General features: G+C 33.8%; 2 protein-coding genes, 1 long non-coding RNA gene and 1 other non-coding gene across 6 annotated transcripts; 3 read left to right on the top strand and 1 right to left on the bottom strand.

Annotated features, from left to right (window-relative positions):
• The first annotated feature begins 746 nt into the window (after positions 1–746).
• On the top strand, positions 747–2266 carry LOC108451731 (uncharacterized). Its single transcript, XR_008283117.1, has 4 exons — positions 747–886; positions 1107–1364; positions 1427–1523; positions 1724–2266. It is a non-coding gene; the product is annotated as an uncharacterized LOC108451731 (long non-coding RNA).
• Positions 2267–4103: 1837 nt separating this feature from the next.
• LOC108489899 (uncharacterized) lies at positions 4104–7317 on the top strand. Of its 2 annotated transcripts, none has more exons than XM_053028391.1 (5): positions 4104–4348; positions 4473–4575; positions 4692–4786; positions 5504–5580; positions 7014–7317. In XM_053028391.1, the coding sequence occupies exons 2-5, from the start codon at positions 4480–4482 to the stop codon at positions 7085–7087; spliced, it is 342 nt and encodes a 113-aa protein (XP_052884351.1). In that variant the 5' UTR covers positions 4104–4348; positions 4473–4479; the 3' UTR covers positions 7088–7317. The 2 variants fall into 2 exon arrangements, with proteins under 2 accessions (XP_052884351.1, XP_017650113.1); XM_017794624.2 differs by having other exon boundaries at positions 4112–4356.
• An 88-nt stretch (positions 7318–7405) lies between these two features.
• Positions 7406–12317, bottom strand: LOC108489897 (snRNA-activating protein complex subunit). 2 transcript variants are annotated; one of them, XM_017794622.2, is made up of 12 exons: positions 11929–12313; positions 11518–11684; positions 11335–11387; positions 10977–11043; positions 10815–10870; positions 10371–10533; positions 9995–10083; positions 9817–9907; positions 8780–8875; positions 8449–8574; positions 7922–8182; positions 7406–7757 (listed from the first exon to the last, which is right to left on the bottom strand). In XM_017794622.2, exons 2-12 carry the CDS (start codon positions 11656–11658, stop codon positions 7476–7478), a joined length of 1425 nt encoding a protein of 474 aa, XP_017650111.1. In that variant the 5' UTR covers positions 11659–11684; positions 11929–12313; the 3' UTR covers positions 7406–7475. The 2 variants fall into 2 exon arrangements, with proteins under 2 accessions (XP_017650111.1, XP_017650112.1); XM_017794623.2 differs by having other exon boundaries at positions 7646–7777; positions 11929–12317.
• Positions 12318–12379: 62 nt separating this feature from the next.
• Positions 12380–12461, top strand: TRNAS-UGA (transfer RNA serine (anticodon UGA)). Its single transcript has one exon. It is a non-coding gene; the product is annotated as a tRNA-Ser (tRNA).
• Positions 12462–21675: the final 9214 nt, after the last annotated feature.

Genomic DNA, 21675 nt, shown 5'->3' with positions numbered 1-21675 from the left:
AATTATTAAATAAAGTATAAGTCAAATATGTGTAGATACTCTAGTAATTAAGTTTTAATAAATTTTTAATTAATGATGGGCTAATTAGGAATTAGCGCTAATGTGCCAAAGCTATATATATTAGGGTTATGATCTCCAAATTACACACAAGCTAACTTTTTCAATATCCTATCTTTAGATTACTTGTGTACTAATTTGAAAGATCAAAACCCAAAATTCGTAGATTTTAAAGAGAGAGTTACATTCTTTAGATTACTTGTGTGCTAATTTGGGAAATCAAAACTCAAAGATCCATAAATTTCAAGAAATCGATAAATTCAGGTACGCTCTTCCATCTAGTTTTGTTCTTTATTTATTCTTAATGGTTAGACGGGATAGATCCTGATTTATAATTTTAATTTTATATTAAATATTATTTACCGTTGTAACATTTCTCTCAACTTTTTGTTTGTGGATGTTAAAATCGAATTCCGTATGCTAGATGCCACCTCTTAATTCACATAAATCCTTATTTTTCTCTTCTTATTTTGGCATAACCAAAATAAAATAAAATAAAAACGAGAGGCGAAAATTCCCTGGATTGGAGTGGGTGGGGACTCTATATTCTGATATTCAGAAACATGTTTTCCATAAAATTTAATTGCATTTGTAGTCAATTTTTACTGATTTTTTTTTAAATTTCTTCAGTGTTTTTCTTTTGGGGGTTCATTATTTATATAATTTAACGTGAGTTGATGAGTATACTTCTCTTAGTATAAAATGAAACGAGATAGGAATGTTGGTGGGTGTAATGTTTCAGAAAGAAGGGTAGTGGAAGGCATACATTGGTAAGGATTGTAGATCATGGCTGATTGGAACCATCCTTAGAAACGATGCCCTTCTACAGGTATCTTATCTCATTCTTTTCTTTTTAACATTCACATTCACATTCATATTTATATTTGATATACTTACGTTAGAATTAAGTATGACAATGGAATGGGATGGAAGCGGATATTACTAAATTCATTATCATTCCTCAATTGTCACACTTTGTTCTATCATCTATCTCGCTCCACTATAGATATATAATCTTGCTACACATTTGAAATATTATTGAATTGCAGTACATCCTGGAAACAAGTGCCTATCCCAAAGAGCATGAGCAATTGAAGGAATTAAGAGAGGCCAGCGCTCTCAAGTACAAAGATTTGTAAGCTTATAAACTCCTTATTTCTTAAATTAAATATGGGAGCGTCATGAATGTGGGTATTGATGAAGCACAGTTTCTATGGATGCTGTTGAAGATAATGAATGCCAAGAAAACAGTGGAAATTGCAGTATTCACCGGCTACTCCCTTCTTGCATTGCCTGAGGATGGCAAGGTAACATCATATCACATGATTTTCAATATTATTTGAGATTAAAGTGGATGTGTTTTTGGCAGGTATAATCGCAATAGATCCAGACAAAGAAGCATACGAGATTAGATTAAATTCATCCCTTCAGATGCTTTCTTAGTTTTACATCATCTCCTTCGTAATGTAAGTATTTTGAATATTTTATATGACAAGTTTTGGGGGAGCAGAACTCAAAATTTACCATTTTATTATCTTAAGAGAATTGAGGATATTTGAAATTTCATACCCCTTAAATATAATCCATATATGCATCAACTTAATTACTTTTTCAAAAAAAAAAAAACTGGGACCACTGTAATATTTGTATTTGCAAAATTTGGAAGGAAGCTTCAACTTCATATTTGTGGACGCCTATAAGAGCTGACGCTGAAACTAGTGAAGAACGGAGGTATTATAGCTTACGACAACACTTTATGGTATGGATCAGTTGCAGAATCGGAGAAAGAGGGTCTCATCAAGAAGTTTAGAAACTTCGTGATCGAATTCAATACCTTAATTGCCGCCGATCCTCGAGTTCAATCGTCGCTGCTTTCCGTCGGCGATGGTCTCACCCTCTGCTGACGTCTCTACTAGTCAACAAAACAACCAACAATTAAATCCGATTTCAATCGCCGCCGACGTCTCTACTCGAGAAAATCAACCAACCTTTCGTCGGTAAGTCAAATTTTCTACTGTTTGAGAGTTTATGTATATAGATGCTTGAATTAGGTTGAATAATGTTTGACAAATTTATTATAACTTGGCGGACATTACCTTGTCAGTTTGCATTTGGATTTTGTTTTGAGGGAAATCTTGCATTGTGATTCCCATGTAAATTCGAGAACCTTGATTTTCATACTTCAACCCTAAACCTTGAGTTTCAAAAACGAGGAAGGAACTCTTTTATTAAAAATGCAACCTTATTAATGAAAAAATGATTAAAATGATTATGTGTAGTTCATCTTTTGAAATTCTACATGTTATTTATTTGTTTAAAGAATAAATTTGAATAAACTTCAACAGGGTGACCCAATTATTAGTAAAAATTTTGTCATATAAAAATTATAAAATAGTCATTTAATTATTAGTAATTTTTTATCACTTAATTATGAAAAATTACAAAATGATCATCTAATTATTTAATTTTATCTTTTTAGTCATCGGTTGACTAACCTAAAAATGAAAATACCCAAAAACCTAAGTTAGTTGGGTGACCAAATAAGATAAAATTGAATAGTTGAGTGACCATTTGTGACTTCTCATAATTTGGTGACTAAAAAAGAAATTTTCTAATACTCGAGTGATCATTTTATAATTTTTCAGTATTGGGTGATAAAAAAAGAAAAAAAATCATAGTTCGGTGACCAATAATGTAGTTTACCCAACAAATTTCTCATGTTCTAAAGAAGGGTTAATGTATTATTTGACACTTAAATTAGGTTTCAATATTGTATTTGGTACTTTAGTTTGGTTTCAATAATTACTTTGGTATATAAGTTTTTCAATTTGAGGCTTAATTTTTTTTGTCTTAGTTAATTACTTGAGTTTAGCTTTAATGTTTAATTTGGTACTTAAGCTTTTTTTCTCTCAATTAAATCCCTACGTTTTTTACTAGAGTACACGTGTCAAACATTTATTTTGATTTGGGTACCAAATTAAATATTGAAACTAAATTTAGTCACAGAATTTGAATAAAGTGGCAAATTGGGACAAAAAGAACTTAGGTACAAACTAACATTAAGACTAAACTCAGGTATGAAATGATATTTTAACCTTTAAAGAATTTATCTAAAAAAACTTGAGATAAAATTTCAATAAAAAATTAAAAAATAGTTAAGGCTAACAAACAAAATCCTAAAAAAGCAAAAATAAGCTGAAACTCTTTAAATTAACATCCAACTTCATTATTTCTTCAAGGAAGTAAATGGGACTTGGCCAACCCCCTGGCTTATTGGGAAATTTCCTTTATAGCCCTTCCTCAAAAGAAAAAAAGAAAAAAAAAGAGAGAGTTAATTTAGTTGTTTTTAACTTTTGATTAAATGAAAAATTTATAGTTTAAATCTTTTGAAAAATTAATAATTTAAGTTTGAAAATTAATAATTTAAGCATTCTTAATATAAAATTTTAGTTTAAGACTTCTAAAATTTATAATCTTATTTCGCCCTTCTAAACAAAATTTCTAACTTCACCTAATGAAAATTAATGGACGAGTTTGATAACGTGGATGACTATAATATAACTGTTGATAATTGAACGAGTAAAACGTAATTGTAGTTTAAAAGTCACTATTGGTATATTTCACCCTTTTACTTTTTACTTTTTATTTATTTATTTGAAGAATAAATTTCACAGAGTTTTAAAAAGGGTTAATATGTTTTTGGTACTTGAATTTGAAGAATTAATTTTAATTTACTTGAATTTGACTTCAATATTCAATTTGGTACCTTAGTTTGGTTTGAATGTTCACTTTCTTGAGGTTTCTTTTTCAAAAAAATTGATATTTAAGTTCTTTTATCCTATTTAAGTATTTTAGTTTAACTTCAATATTTTAGTATTTAAGTTTTTTGTCCTAATTAAGTACTTATATTTTTCTATTAAAACACATGTGTTAAACATTCATTAAGCTATATGATGCTTTTTAATTTAGGTACTGAATTGAATATTAAAGTTAAATTTAGATACCAAATAATATATTAACCCTTTAAAGAATTTGTCTAAAACCTTGAGATATTTTTTCAATAAAAAAAATAGTTAAGCCATTAGAATCCGTATCCAAATGTAGTTGAAAACCTGGGAAAGGAGAACTCAGTTGCCAACTCTAATTGTAGTACTTCATTCAGTAACTCGCTTCGCCCGACTCAGCTGGCTGTTGAAGAAGCCAAGCGTAAGCACGCCACCGCATTCTTCTCGTCGACTCAATCTCAGAATTGTAATCTCCCGGCAAGGAAATGTCTCACTCTCACGAATTGGTGATCAAGTATTACTTAATCCTCCATTTTTCCTTTTTTTTATTTTTCTTTCAAATTTTAACTTCATCGACTATAAATACTTGCATTTTAATTAGTAATTTAATTTCCTTTTGAAATAAAAAAGGTCTTCGATGAGTCGTCCACCACCACCACCGCCACCACCTCCACCAACTACAAACAAGGATCAACAACGTCAAAACCCTTCTCTTCAAGAAATCAATATCAAGGTTTTCGGGTTGCTTTTTTTTTTTTATGTACATATTATTTCTGTAATTGATGCTGCATTTTTATGAATTTTAAAAATAAATTGTAAAATAAGAATCAGAAGAAATCTGCAATGCAGTTGATTCAGAGCGGAGAAAAAGAACGGCTGAAGGAGCTTTTGAGGGAAAGGCTTCTTGAATGTGGTTGGATTGACGAGATGAAAGCTCTTTGCAGGTTTTTCCTTTTATTTATTTATAATTACTTTTATGAAATATTATCATTGCTGCTATTGGGATAATGTTATGGGTAAACTATTCGGATAGTCACTTAATTATTAATGCATTTCTATTTTAGTCATCAAATTTTTTTATTAATTTCCTCACTCTATCATCTAACAGAATATTGATTTAATTCTTTTATTAATATAATAATAATTTTAACTCTCAGACTTTTATTTATTTTGTTACTTTAATCCTACATTTAGAAAATTCAACAAATTTAACCTTCAATATTTATATATTTTGTTATTTTGTTATTTTAAATATATATTTTTGCTAAAATATTTTCACTCCATCTTGTAATGTTGAATATAGTCATACATGATACATGGTTACACTCAAATATTTAACACATCCGTACTAGATACATTCTCATATCCTGTAATCATATCCGATGTTACTCTGAATCCTTTTTCCTTTTGGAAGTATCGAAGTCCTACCCATAGCAGTATTGGCCTATGACCTTCTTAAGACTCTCCAAAATAAATGAAAATACTTGAAAAAATTTGAACACATCCATGTCCGATACCTGTACTCAAGTCTGAGTAATTCGGTCACACTTAAATCTGAGTAACATATATTTGTTTGCATTCCACTATTTGTTTTTGTTCTTAGGTACTCTAAAAACTCCCTATTTTAACATAGTTTATGTATATATAATATTTGGTTCAAGGGCATTTACAAGGAAGAAAGGAAGGAACAACGTTACAGTGGATGATCTAGTTCATGTAATCAGCCCAAAAGGCAGAGGTGAGTATAACTACAACCCTCACTTTCTCTATCCTATCCCTCTCTTTGACACACATACACGAGAAGAACAAATTTTGAGTATATTTATGTTGGATACGATTATGTGCCCTGAGTGTTGGTTAAGATTGGGTATAATCAAGCTTAGAAAAAAGTAAACATAGACGTGTCTTGAACACTCACATCTTGAATCCAAACAATTTTGATTTGTTTTCATTTCACCCTTTCTGTTTGTTCTCAATCTCACCTTGAAAAGCTTTGAGAGAGTAGATTTTTATACCCCTACCCGACGTGACATGTGGCACCATGAGAAGACACCTAAGGGATATCCATGGACAGCCCTCCGCTTACCTCTGAGCCTACAACACTTGGCATATTCTCCACTTGAGTGTTCGGACAATCCTCTACTGCCTGACTGGTCACCCACCTAGGCACCTTATCCTCCAAGCCACTCACTTTTGGCGGGTATGTGCTCATCTCCATGGGGGACCACAAGGGATCACTAGGCATAACAACTTGTACTGTGTCAAAGCCACACCACACTCGACGACAACCTACATATGTATAATGGCCTCATCACCTGGCCGACAGCACAATCACCATGTCCCGTATTTGCCAGTGATGTGGCCTCATTGAGCATGAGACCTCTTTCCTTATATACGCCCTGTAGAGCGAGGAAGAAGGGATCAATCCTTTGAGCCTTTTAGCAACCCTAAACACTTACGAACCCTCTGCAATTTTTGCTTCCCTACCTTCCTCCTTACCTTACCTTCTCTTTTTTTTTATGGCTCTCCACCTATTTAGGTGAACCGGCCCTCTTTGCCTTCTACTCCTTATCTCCTCCCTTGTTGACACCTTATCAACATAGATATTGAAGGAATCTGCTACTTACAATGTTGTATTTGTTTTTCATTTTGGAAAATGGTGCATTGCATTTGCAAACTAAGCTTAAGGTTTCGATTTTGGTCATGAAGTCAATGATATTGAGAATGGAGAGTAAAAGAGTTTAGGATGGGTGTGAACCAAGTAAATCTGACGTTTTATTTTTATTGAATCCTTGTCTGATACAAGTCAAATGCATATCCGGGTTTGAGTATACAGTTATGCCCTGCCAAGAAGGTCCTTCCGAATACATAGAAAAGCTTAAAAAAATAAAAAATACATGTTTCCAAGTAACAAAGGGTGGGAAGATGCTTTTGATCAGGCATTCAAGTTGATTTGTAATTCAATATGAGGGAGAAGAAGGCGGACAAATTCATGGACAATAATAGTATACGAGAAAAAGCATAGACTCTAATCCATTTCCCATTTATTTATGATAGGTGTGATGGATTTTACTACATTTCAATTGTCATGTTTTTCTCTTATGATTGTCTGTCATGCTTAATTTTTTTTGACTTGGGAGCATCACTTCTGTTGCCGTTTTTGTTCTGCAGCATCCGTTCCCGATTCTGTGAAGGCTGAATTGTTACAACGGATCCGAGCTTTCCTTGCATCAACAGCGGATTGATATTGTTGGAGCTTGGATCACAAAACTATTGGAGTTAAGTTAGTAAGGAGTGGTATGGTGTTTGTACATTTTCTCGTATCGTAATTCTTATTTCTATGTAAATAAATTTTGATAAACTCAGTTGAAACCCTATATCAGACAGAATTGTTCATGTCCGGGTTTCTCCAGGTTATGGTCTTTTCTGTTAGGACATTGGATGTTTTCTCTATTTCGATATTCCTTTCAAATAATGGGGGCACATTGTGCCATGTTTAATAGTTTATATCATGTTCATGCATACATGAATTATCAAATTTGAACCTAAAGACGCGAAGCGAATTTACTTGGTTCTGGGTATTCATTCCACCGATGAATTAATAGAAGAATCCTTAGAATGAACATTTAGCATCTACTCATGTAAGTAATCAAATACAGAAAATTCATCATATAGAGGGGACTCGTCCTTTGAATGAAGAAGAGAATAGCAATAATCACAGAAATAACAAGGGTTCTCCCTTGCCCACTTATCATCTAAGGTTACCTTCGAGGCTCTCGTAATTTTACAAACACTGCATTTCTGAACTCGGGGTTTTAGTTGAAAGATCATTATTGGATAAGCTGCTCGGTTTTGTACATCATCTGGATGAATCGACCTCATGTCCCTAATCACGATTGTGTGCTTGCAGTCACCCTTCATCGAACAAAAATAGGCTAAAGATTGATTATAACATATACATTTCAAGTCCCAGCAAATCATTGGGTACCCGATAATCCAATTTAGAGTTTTGAATTCACAAGATGAATGCATACACTTTATGAATTAATGGAAGTAGCGAATGGGAGAAAATGCCGCACCTGATGACAATAGAGATATCTGGCACCAAGTTGAAACCTAAAGTCACAAAACCGAGTCTTGTGCATGTCCGCGGCTTTGAAATGAGGCAATCTTGAAGGTGTCACACTGCCTAAAACTGATCTTTGCTTTTGTTGCAACTCACCAGTTATGATGCTTTCCCATTTTCTCATAGCATCATCTGGAGAGTTTCTAAGCCAATCAAAAATAGGCTCACTGTAATCTATAGCACAGGGATCTCTCAAGTCATTAAAAAATATATCCTGCAGAAACATAACAATCAATCGGATGCTATAGTTGATATCTATATTACTTGGGCTTGGGTGTGACTGCCAAATTTAGGTGCACTTGACAGGGGTATCTTCAACTTATTCCAAATTTTTTCATGTATGTGGATGGTCATACCCACATACGCATGCCCGGATATGTGCCAGACGTGCATAAAAAGGGATTGAGTGTTGAAGCAATATAGATTAACAAAAAAGGTTTCAGCACACAGATGAAGTGGTGAGAAAATTGGGTTTCTTACTTCTATAAGGAAATATCCAGAAGGATCATAACGGCCAGCCTTCTGCATCACCTGGTCAGTCAAGCAACATATCTTGTCCTTAAGTTCGGTTAAGGTTTGACGGCCAAGAACCAAGAACTCTTGGACCTACAACAATTCAAGATGTCAAGTGTCAGTGACATTATATGAACTAAGCGAATTTAACTTTCGATGGCTCTTACATACACCATTACCATCAGAAACAAACCAGTAGAAGTTTATGATCCAATTGATCATAACTTGTAACAAACATAAAAGAAAAATAAAAATCGAATATGAACTGCTATGTGATTTAGAACTGAGAGCACCATACCTTTGACCATTTTCGTATGTTATGGTAGACCTCAACACAGAGAATAGTTTCAGGGTATAACACTGGTATGTGCTCCTTGACATCTGCCGACTTTGCCTGTCATTCATAGAAAGAAATGGAAGAAAGAACACTTCAGTCCTAAATTTGACTGCCTTGGAACCTCTTACAGGTTGTCATTCTAGTCTTATCTTTTAAGGATAAGATAGAAATAAATTTAATTCAAACCGTACGGGAAGGCATCCAAAGGCTTGAATTAGGACACCAGATGAATTTATTATCAATTCAAATTCATTGCTTTATGTAACAAGGTATGTCAAATTATGCTGCCAGCCCCTATACTCAAATGAAATTTGAGATTTAGTCCATGTATTTAAAAAGTTAAAAATTAAATCTTTACTTTTTCAATTTAAAAACCCTAGTCCAATCATTGATATCTTTAATATTTTCTATCAAAATTTACCATCAATATATCCAAGCTATCATACCAATTTTAGAAGCATCATTATGAACTAAGTAAGCATATCTGATAGTATGCAAATTTTGACCCCAAAAAAAAAAAAAAAAAAAATACTAATGGTGTCAATGATTGGACTACAATTTTTAACACGAAAAAGTAAGACGTCTTAACTTCTAACTTTTTAAGTAGAGGGATTAAATCTCAAACTTTTCCAAAGTTCTGGGATTGACGACATATTTTGACCAACAAAGTTTATAAGCTATATTACTCAAGCTTGGGTGTAAACAATGGATACGAGATTGTGTCCAACAGGGTATGTTCAATTTTTCCAAGTTTCTCCATGCATTTGGAGGATTCTTGGAAGGTCATAGCCCACACCATTGTCCAAATATTTGTCTATGTATTTCGAGCAAAGTGAAGAATCTGAGCAATATAGGATATAATAATATAAATGCACCAAATTTGAACACCACATTTATAAGTTCATCCGCAAATTTGTTTAATCAGAGACTTCAGATTTTAGCAAAATGAATTTCAAAAGATCATCTACAATAAATAGACAAAGGAATCTTTGGCAAACCTTTCCACTAGAACTCGTAAACCGGAGAGATTTCATCCTTTCAATTTTATCAGACGATGGAATTGAACCTTCAGAGATCTTGGAGATGGCACTGCACCAAGTTTATAGACGAAGGTCAGCAATGATCAGGAAAAGGTTTATCAGTTAGAGAATACCACAGACAGATCTCAATACAAACTTCAAAGCATGTAGCTTTGCTGTTGCTTTGTCTTCATCCTGCTTTTGTTTAATCTTTGCAAGTTTGTCAACCTTTTTGATATATGTATCCTAGAAATGCAATGGTGAAAACTTTGTTAAGAAGGAATATAACAAGATTACGAGATATGTTTGTGAAGTGTGATTTTTGTTTTAGACCATTAAATAAAATAAGCAATCCGATTAAAAGAATATACTTGCCAAGAAAACACTAAAACTTCTGCAGGAAAACAAACAGTTTAAAAGGCAAAATCGTCAAGTTTGAACGATATAAGGCTAGAATACTAAACTATTATACTCACTAAGATTAGATTATAGTACTTAAAAGTAAAAGAAATTCAATACAACCAGTACCATACTTCAATATGACGGTCATTCATTCTCCTTCTCTTTTGCTTCTTTGAGCCATTCTTCCTATCTGTCGCAGCTCCATCTAAATCAGTACCAGGACACCCATTTAAGGGCTCGATTGAAGTTGAAGCATCCTCTACTGCATGTCCCTTTCTGGATCTTGTATGATAACTGCAGTACAAATGGTACAAGTGAGTGAAACAAAAGCTGAAAATGAATTGGTATTGCTCTGAAAAACTTGAAGATCCCTATCTAAAGCCAAGAAATTAAGACATAACATCAACTACCAGCCAAAAAGGTAATTGTGCTTACTCAAGGATAAATAAGTGAAAATAATCCCAAAATCCGGAAAATATATTAGAAGAAATCTAAAAGCATTTTCAAATATAAGTTGTATTTTAGATCAACCGAAAAGGACAAGATAATAAACGAGAAATATGCATATAGCTCACCCTGAATTGGAGCCGTTTTCTAAACCTTCAGAAGCATTTTCAACATGCTCATCCTCCTACAATATAATCCATAAATAAATTAAATAAAGAAACTAAAAACTAGAGCAATTCTAACTTTATTAGTAGCTTGATACTATCCTTTATGATAATATCAGCAAATACCTTAAAAGCTTCCTTGAGAGCCATTTCTACTAACTCTTCCTCCTTGTGAATTTTAAGGTCGTCAACACTGTAAACCGTAGAATTAATAGAAAAAATGAATCAAAATCATACGATATGCCTGTGCTACTGACTCTTCATTTTTCTTAAGCTACTTGTGTCCAACACATATCTAGGTATTGGTATGGGATATCCACCTCCAAGAACCCTTCAAATACATGACAAAAACTTGAATATACACTTATGTGCCTACACTCGAACCCGAGTCCGAATAACTTTAAAATAGGAGAGATGCAATGAGAATACATTGTTTTGAAAGAGACTAAACAAAAAGTAGAAATGAAGATGGGGTGATACTAACCAAATATCCTCAGACTCAGCAAGTTGATGTGAATCCAATTCAGCCTCTAATTCCTATAAATAACACAAGAAATCATGGCAAAAACAGAACATCAAAGACCAAAAAAAAAAAAAAAACCATTGCAGAGTACTGTGAAAGATATGATATTAAAAGGGATATTGTGATAATAAAAGAATATACAACCTGGAGTTGTCGAAGAACTGAGTTTTGAAACTCAGGCACGCTAGTGAGAGGACTAATGAGATTGGAAATATAAATGGGGCCACCCTTTGGGATTAAACAATTTGCTTCCTCTTCTACCGTGTTCGTCCGATTCGCCTCCATTTTTATTTCTTCAACCTTCTTCGTTTCTGATTGTTCAGAAGAAGGGAAAAAACCGTAAAAACCAATGTTCTCAAAATCAAAATAACAGAAAACTATTGCAGAAAATTCACATTTCATATATATATATATATATATATATATATATAAAGAAAAGAAAATTCCCAAAAAATAAATAAATTGAAAGAAATTGGATTGTGCTTAGGGAAACTAGTTAGACGAAAAAAAAAAAGCAGATTATTTAGAAAAAGGGGAAAATTGAAAAACTGGTACCTTTGAAGTGAAAACTCCGGCAGTGGTTTCCCAGCAGCAGGGACGGCAAGTAGGGAAGGCAACCGAAAAATAACAGAAAAGTGAAGCTCAGGTCAGTTAAGCTTTACTAATGAGCCATGGAGTTTGTTGTTAGGTCGGATGGGCCTATGTTTTAGCTCAATTAGGTTCAAAATGAGACACCCAAATCAAATTAATCACAGTAGCATAACCTTCTCCTGGGTTCGATTTAAACTGGGCATAATATATTTGAAAGCCAACCATGAGTCCATTAAAGTGGTGAAAGCATGAGAGTAGTGGTAATATCATTAGATCTGATAATTTGTAAGTACTACTTGCCTCAAAATTCACTAAGCTGGTTACAGTTTTTATTTTCGAAGGAAGCTGGTAACAGTTTTAATTCTATTGTAATAGTAATTCGTTATTATCATATTTATATATGTCTAAGGAATAAGTCGATATGTCCGAGTGGTTAAGGAGACAGACTTGAAATCTGTTGGGCTAGGCCCGCGCAGGTTCGAACCCTGCTGTCGACGTTTTTTATTTGAGTTTTTTGTTTGGCTATTTTATTTAAGGTTAAAATATGCTATAGATCCTTGTACTCTTCACAAATTTAGAATTTAGTTTCTGTAATTTTATTTTTAGGAATTTAGTCCCTCTACTTTTTAGATTTCAAAATTAAGATTCAGTTATTAACATTGTTAATTTTTTGTTAAATTTGTTAGTGTGATATTTTGAAATAAAAGAAATACTCACTTGGTAACAGTATAACTAAAAAAATACGTTGAAATGAACTTGAATTTAACAAAATAATCTTAATCGAATTAACAGTTGGATCTGAATTTTAAAATATAAAAAATATAAATACTAAATTCCTAAAAGTAAAAATATTTTTGTTTGGCTATTCTATGCACCCCTAGTGAAATAAAAAACAATTCGAAGTGGGTAAAATGAGGTTTTGAAAGATTATAATCCCTTAAATCCAAATATCACATGAGTTTTTTTCCTAGTTTATAATGGATTTAAATTACTTTTTATTGATTTTATATAAAATATAAAAAATTAAAACACATTTCTAATAATATTTATCCATTTCTAAAAATAATTAATTTTTAGTTATTTTTTACTAAATTAATATATATTAGCTTAATCAATCAATTAAATGTAATGATATACACACGAATATATTTACCATCACATGGATGTGTTGTTTCAATGCTTTGTTTTGTGTATTTAGTAAAAAATGAAGTATGGTTGCAATTACGTTTCGATTGCAATTTCTAGACACTTCTAATCTTTTTTTTTAATCTATAATTTAGACTATTTTACCAATAAATGTCCATTTCCAACTTTATTTATGGAAATGGGTCATTTTTTTAATTATTTATCAAAATAGGCCGAAAACTCCAAAACGTGTCCACGTAGGAGCGTTTTAGGGGAAAATTCCAGCAAAACGCGTCCCTGAGGGAGCGATTTTGCCATGTCAGCACAAAACGCGTTGACGTGGACACACTTTGCTGACATGGCAAAATCACTTCCTCAAAAATGCGTTTTAGCCCGTATTTTTTACCAACGGTCATTTAAAATTTTGACCGTTGAGGGGTCCAACGGTAAAAATATATATATAAAAACCCCTCCTGATTTTTTCACACAACATTTCTTCCAAATTTCTCAAAAAAACTCTCAAATTTCTCCCTAAATTTTTTAAAGCTCTCTTTAATTAATTATTTCCTTTATTTTTTTTCTAAATTAGTATTATTTTTTTTTAAATTTCAAAAATATTTGATCTTTTTAGCAATGGCCGGGGAATCAATTCGTTTCGATCATAAACATATCTCTGTCGAACAAAATAGTAAGGGTTAATTTCAATTTTTGAATATTATTTAATAGTTTTTATTTATGTAATTTTAATTAATTTTTATTTTATATTTTTTATAACAGTATAAAGATTGAGTGTTACAATGTTATATTCGTAATATGTTTAGTTCTCCATCACTGTTGATAGAAAATTACTTGAGGGAAGCGAGTTTTTTGCACGTGGCCAATATAAGCTGAGGGTGCAAGTTGAACCCGAAACTCATCAGCGCGTTCATAAAGAAGTGGAGACTCAAGACGCACACATTTCATCTTCTATACGGAGAGTGTACCATCACTTTGGAGGACGTGCAATTACAATTAGGATTGCCGGTGGATGGGTCCGTACTTACGGGGTCCGTTCAATCTGCTGATTGGGGAGCCATATGCTACGATATTTTGAGTGTGATTCTAGATAATATATACGGAGGTCGAATCAAGATAGGCTGGTTATGAGACATATTCTCAGAGTCGGGGAATGATTCGACTGAAGTAGAAAAAACACGATATGCTCGAGTATACATCCTTGAGATCGTTGGAGGTTATCTGATGCCAGACTTATCATGAAACGTTATACATATAAGGTGGCTGTTGAAACTTGTTGATTTTAGAACAGCTGATGAACTTAGTTGGGGGTTTGCCATGTTGGCAACATTGTACAGGGAGATGTGCATGGCGAAACCACCAAATAAAGCCAAAATCGAAGGTTGCCTATCACTACTACAATTATGGGCTCAGTTTCGCTTTTCATTTTTACGTTTTCGAGTGAACCACCCATATACATTCGCACTCATAACGAGATAAAATCTATATTAGATTTTACAATTATTACATAGATTTAAAATATAATTTTATGCTTAAAATTTATTTAATTAGGTGGAACCATTTGGCGAGTTATATTAGAATACCTACCGCTCTTGAAGATATACGGCTTCTATTAGACCAATGGTCGGAAGCGCATGCAAGTATTAAATAAAATATATATACATAACATAGTCATTTCATATTTAGTATTTAGTATTACGTATATAACTAATATTCTTATCACGTTAATATTCTTATCAACTATGCTACTATCGAGATACACCAAACGGATAGAGTGTTGCGGCAATTTGGATTCCAACAATCGATTCCCGTGACACCTGAGGTGCTTGATGATAAGCACAGAATTGACTTATGGCAATCAAATACGAATTAGTCGGTATTCTTCTAGGAATATATCAAAATTTGAGAAAATAGGTATGATCATATACTTACTCGCGAACCGATCATTGTTCCAGAGCTAGCGTGTGCGCCGGATTACATGTCATTGTTTAGGATCCATGACAAGCCATATTTATTCTCAGAAGAGCAGAGAAGTCGGCAAATCCGTGTTGAAGGGAAACTACGGGGCCCTTTAAATCCAATGAGAAGGGATGACGGCATGGGCCTATCAATAGCGCCCACACAATTACTGGGCCCAACGCCTTAAGCGACGACACCTACACTACAGCCCCTTCAGATTATGCCAAGTGCGTATTCTAGCCCTTATATGTATCCTAACCCTTATATGTTTCCTTTTTCCAGTCCTATGCCAGGTTGGAATGCATGGGTGTATCTTTTTTTCCAATAATTCTGACTCAACAGACGATATATAAGCCATCGTCGCAGGAGGGATCGCACGAGACATCGCACGAGACATCATCGGGGAGCTCATCTCATTTTTTATCCCAATCGCCTTATGGGATTCAAACATCTCTGCCGTGGGTGATGCAAACACCTCCGCATTCTTTATTCTATCAAAGTGGGTCATCTTCCCAACACCCACAACCAGAACAACCATAACCCCTGTCGAAGCAACCACAACCCCTACCGGAAGCTGAACCAAGAATCCAACGCGTAACTGTTGACCATCCCTATGTAGCACTAATTTCGACCGGTACATACATTGATTTTTTTAAATATATTTGTACAAACTATTTTTATATTGTTTCATTTAATAAAATAAAAGTTGTTCTGAATATTTTAATAGTAAATTATTTTTATCTTTTGTCATATTTAATAAAATAGAAGTTCTTTTAAATAATGCAATAGAAATAATGCAACATAGTTTCATTTAAACAATTATCAACTATTTCGATTTAGACATGCTTGAATTGTATGACCTAGGTTCTTACACCATCCGCACAACTTCTGTTGGTTTGTTCTTTCCTGAATATCCATATTGTCACGTATTCTACTCGAGTAAGGTCGATCTTTTGGTTTGTGACGTAATTCTCTATTCGATAACAACTTAAACAGAGCAAGTGATACAGACGGTCACTTATGTTCATCTGGGATCGGTAGAAATACATATCTCCACACATTGTACATGTATTCTATTTTGTACACTTCGTCGACATAGCTAATGGGATCCAAACAGAGATTCTGACAAGTTGCAATTGCATTAGCGCATGGATAACGAAGTGCATCAAGCGTCCTAGTCGCAAGTTCTATTTCTCAAGTGTATACAGTATTGTCCACCGGTAATACCTTGGTTCGGTCTGTCGAATTCCATCACATGAATCATTAGTTGTCGTGATCGTGACACACTGTGTGTATGGTGTTGGCTCACTCATTCGTCTTGTTAATTTCTTACAATACCTTCTGGCACCATATATGTCTTCCCTTCAATTGGCTTTTATAACTCGCTACTTGTTTTGGAAAAAGTACCGCTAAACGAAAGTATATCTCTCACACAATTGAGGTTATTGGCAAATGACACATTCCTTTTAGAATAGAATTTATGTATTCAACCAGGTTTGAGGTCATATGACCATATCGTAGGCCGTCGTTATATACTTGTGTCCACTAATCGAAAGGTATGTTACAGAGGTAGTATGCGCTTTGATCGTTAACTGACCGCAAAATTGCCAACATCTCATGAAAATGGGCCTTATTGATCTCATACCCTGTCAATATAAGTTGATAGCGAAAATTACATATCACTCTTCTATTCAGAATAAATTGAATATTACAAACGAAATTATATTAATAGAGATTAAATACCCATGTTTGTCACTTGCTGCCATTTAGCGGTAAACCGATATTGCCCATAGTAGTTGGACACAATATACCTTAAACAATACCGATGGTGTATGTGATCCCATAGGCTTCCCTGCCGCTCAATTGCAACTAGTATTCCAGTGCCCCGATCCAATATAAGGCAGATATCAGATTGGGGGGAGACATGCCTCCTTAACCTAGAAAGAAATAAATCTCAGTCATCACCAAACTCCTCCGATGTTATTTCAAACGCAATTGGAAAGATTCTCTCACCACCATCCTGTGCCACAACTAACAATAGCCGATGGGTATATCTACTATACATAAAGGTACAATCGATTTGTACCAATGGCTTGCAGTACACAAATATGTCCCGGTATTGCTTAAAGCTCCAAAACAGACGTTTGAACACTTGTCATCCACAGAGCAAGTGGTCGTTGTAGTATGCAGGGCCCGTTTCAAGGTTTGTTATGCAACTTGGGACATATCTCTCCAGCACCTGACACCACTGCCACACTTCATTATATGAACCATCTCACCCACTTTGCACCTTTTCCAATGCCTTCTGCTTAGCTATCCAAGCCTTACGGTAAGAGGGCGTGTACCTTAATTGGCTACAAATATTGACAATTAAGACCGACATAGAAGTCATGGGATCCGCCTTCACAATCGATAGTATTAAGCTAGTTATCATATCTAAATCCATCTTAGGATGATCTTGTGAAACACCTGTTAACGAAGTACGTTAAATAATGCAACATTAAGTAATAACAGTATTATTCAAAACCCTAAACACCTAGTGATATTGTAACGACAACACATGTATATGGACCTTTGTAATTTTTTTATTTCCCACAAGATGTCTTTTTCCTAACTGAAGCCGTGATTTTCCATTAACATGTACCGTCTTGTACTATATACTTAGCCTCGAACTTCTCGAATTTGGATTTAACCACGTGATAGTTAACCCTGTTCATGATGCTATGTTGTTTCAACGCACCAAAAAAACTATCCTGACTGGAAGACTCCTTACCAACTTCCAATTCACCCGAATCCAATAACAAACTTATACAGTCACATCTTCTGTGTGGTAGATCTGAAAACTCTAATGCATCATCTGCCGATAGATCGAAATTATGCATGTGAGCTGGAGGTGAGTACACCTTAAATCACAGATCTTCTTCTTCTTCTTCATCTAAACCCTCTTCACCGTCTTCAGGTTCAGTTGGAACAGGCTTCGGTTCAGAAAATAATGCAACTTCTGCACTATCGGGGCCGAGCTCTCGAGGTGGATCTACATCGGACTTATCATCCAACCCACCAGCATCTGCAATGTACAAGGTCCCCTCGCCTGTGGACGTCGTAAGGAATACATCATCCCTACTTGTGGACATTTTGTAACATCCCCAATCAGATGTAGATTACCAACCACTAGATGTTGATGTCATTCCCTAGTACATATTTCCAACATCGAACATCGACCCACCCAAGTGCATGTCTCATCCACTAATTGAATGTCGTGCAGGAATTGTATATTCTATATGCCACCAAACAGGGGCGCTTCCGTGTTTTGTCTCTCACTAATGGAGTGTCGGGTAGGGTTCGTGTATTCCTCTCGAAAAGTAGTAGATGTTGAAGTCGCAAATGCTTCATTTGGCGATGAAAATTGTACATATAACTCAAGATAGGGTGATCTACTAGTGAGATGACTCTGCACCATCGCCTCCAAGCTACAACCACATTTGATATCAAAATATGTCACGGGATCAATCGAAACACAAAATCGATGCTTAATAGACGAAACTCTCATTGGCGTCATTTCGAAGATTTGCGCCTAAGTCTTTTACGAAGTTCTGTCAAATCTATGTTCTGGTTAAAAACCAGTCGCGTTGTGTTCTCTGATAAAAAAATAACGCCGTTCTCGGTGTCATGGACCTTACCATCATAGTAAATAACATCACTAATACGTTCACTCATCTTCAATTTTTCAGGAACTACTGTAGAAAAAGAGCGTCCACATAGAAGCATTTTTCAGTAATTTTGCTGACAGTGCGTCCTGCTTGAAGCGTTTTTGACATTATCTTTTCAGAACTATCTTCTCAAAATTAATTTTTCTAAAACTACTGTAGATAAAAAAACAAAATCCTTCTTGTCAATATAGACCCCTCTAAAACCTTAACCTAAACCCTTTTACAAAAACCCTAAAAGCTAAACACAAAAATTATTTAAAAAAACTAAACCCTAATTTTATTTATTTATTTTAAACCCATAAACCCTAATTTAGTTTATTTATTTTAAACCTTTAAAACCTAATTTAATTAATTTTTAAAAACTCTAAACCTTGATTTATTTTTAAAATTTTTTAAACCCTAAATAAATAAAACCTTAAATTATTTTAACAAAACACTAACACTACAACCCTAAAACCCTAAACCCATAAACCCTAGGCACTAAATATGCAAATAGCCTTAACCCTAGAAAAACCTAGGATAAAACGCGTCCCTGAGGGAGCGATTTTGCCACATCAACAAAGAGTGTCCACATCAGTGCGTTTTGTGTTGACATGGCAAAATCGTTCCTTCAAGGACGCGTTTTGCTGGAATTTCCCCCTAAAATGCTCCTACGTGGACATATTTTGGAGTTTTAGGCTCATTCTGATAAATAATGAAAAAAGTGGCCTATTTCCGTAAATAAAGTTGGAAATGGGCCTTTATTGGCAAAATGGTCTATAATTTATATCATTTTATCATTTATAATTTATATCTATAATCTAGAATATATATATATATATATAAATAATAGCATAAGAGAATTTTTAATTGAAATAACTTATTATTATTTGTTTCATAAGGTATCTACTAGAGTGAATTTAATTATTAATCATCTATGTTCGTAAACCCATTAAAAGAAGACATTGACCACGGATGAAATAATTTATTTTTATTCATTATATTACTAATTTGACACTTAAATAATAAATTTTAAATAAAATCATAATAAAATATTTCTTTATTGAAAATTTAAAAATAATATTTTAGATAAAATCATAGTAATATATTAAAAACAATAATTAATAATTAAACAACAATTATATTATGTAACACCCCTTACCCGCCACGGTACTTTGATCCAAGTAAAGAGATGCTACATTAACATTCAACAATTAACAATCACATTACTAAACAATACATATTTAAAGATAATTGATATTCTATATAAACAAAAATATTAAATTTTAATATGAAAAAAAATTCTAAAATTACTTTGTGGTAAAATTCAAGCTCGGAATAGGACTTGCTTAAAAGAAATTTAAAGTTTAAAATGAAAATTCGTAGTTGGTATCGATACCAAATCGATACCTTTTTGAAAATCTTTTTGAAAATCGATACCAAAATCGAATATTTTTTTTTTTGCAAAACAATGGTATCGATACTTATTTTAGGGTATCAATATTTTATAAAAAAAATATCGATACTCAAATAAAAAAATTGATACCAAATTAGCATTCTGTTTAATTAAAAAACTGTTCAAATGGTCAAGTATCGATACTAAATGTCCAAGTATCGATACTTGTTTTTAAAATGTTAAAACCTCATCTTTAAAAGTTCAACTTATGTCAAAATTTACCTATTTTACAATAGATAAATAAAATAACCTATTCAAACATCTAAAAGACTAACCAATGTGTCCTCATTGACACCACAATTCAATATCCAAACTAAAGTAACATTTCAAACCAGAATAATTGCATTTAAAGTACTCAAACAGATTTAATATCGATACGTACCAAAATACCACCCCTTTCAATCTATAAATCGAATTGTCATATTCACACACTTTCATTAAACTTATACCAGATGTACCAAATAAATTCCAAACATAAATATATATCAAACTAACGACATATTCACATGTACCAAAATATATCTAAAGACAAGCACCATTCAAGTTTAACAACTTCACAAAATAACCTCATAAATTTATTTAACCTATTACATGTCTTATAACCTAATACGAGCATTCAAAAACTACCAATAGATTTTCGGATAGTGTAACACCCCTTACCCGTATTCGACGTCGAAACAGGGTACGAGGCATTACCGGACTTAAACATAAGCAAACATACATTTTCGAGACATACATTTGCGTCCAAATTAAAACCATTCATACACAATCACAATGTCCTTAATATGAGCCTACAAGGCCCAAAACATGCATCGGAAATGGTTCGGGACTAAACCGAGAACTTTAGAAAATTTCACAACAACTTAGAAAATTTTCCACTAAACAAGGGTCACACACCCGTGTGGATATGAGACATGACTGTGTGGGCAGGCCGAGTGGTCACACACGCCAGTGTCCGGAACCCGTGTAATTCTCTGTTTGTCACCCAAGAACAAATTGAAGACACACGGCCAAGTCACACGCCCATGTGCTAGGCCGTGTGGTCGATTTAAAAATTATGATTTTTCATAAAATAGGTAAAGACTTCACAAGCCTAGGACACACACCTGTGCCTAAGGCCGTGTCATCCACACGGCTGAAGCACACGTCCATGTTTCTGCCCATGTGCTCAATTTTGAGCATTCTGTTTTGCAAATATTAGGGTGTAGGGGACACACGGCCTAAACACATGCCCATAGGGTAAGCCATGTGTCGCACACAGCATAGGCACACCCGTATGGACAAAAATAAAGCTATTTACCAAGCCATTTTGCCACCCTTTGTTGCACACACCTACACAACTCAACATAGCACCAATTCAAATATTTACACACAACCAATTCAGCCACGACCAAGACATCAACACATCATTCACATGCTACCATCTATCATACACAAACATCACATACTTATCAACTCAACTCAAGT

The sequence above is a fragment of the Gossypium arboreum genome, chromosome 5, assembly GCF_025698485.1.
Source record: "Gossypium arboreum isolate Shixiya-1 chromosome 5, ASM2569848v2, whole genome shotgun sequence".
Taxonomy (NCBI): domain Eukaryota; kingdom Viridiplantae; phylum Streptophyta; class Magnoliopsida; order Malvales; family Malvaceae; genus Gossypium; species Gossypium arboreum.
Note: the sequence above shows the minus strand (reverse complement) of the source record. Positions and strands in the feature narration are given on the sequence as shown.

Coding starts and splice junctions, on each gene's coding strand:
- LOC108489897 (XM_017794622.2), bottom strand. CDS start 11,658: ATGGAGGCGAATCGGACGAACACGGTAGAAGAGGAAGCAAATTGTTTA. Junction 11,388..11,517: donor CAGTTCTTCGACAACTCCAG/GTTGTATATTCT, acceptor TGTTATTTATAG/GAATTAGAGGCTGAATTGGA. Junction 8,575..8,779: donor ACATACGAAAATGGTCAAAG/GTATGGTGCTCT, acceptor GAATTGTTGTAG/GTCCAAGAGTTCTTGGTTCT.
- LOC108489899 (XM_017794624.2), top strand. CDS start 4,328: ATGTCTCACTCTCACGAATTGGTGATCAA. Junction 4,576..4,691: donor TTCAAGAAATCAATATCAAG/GTTTTCGGGTTG, acceptor TCTGCAATGCAG/TTGATTCAGAGCGGAGAAAA. Junction 4,787..5,503: donor GAGATGAAAGCTCTTTGCAG/GTTTTTCCTTTT, acceptor ATTTGGTTCAAG/GGCATTTACAAGGAAGAAAG.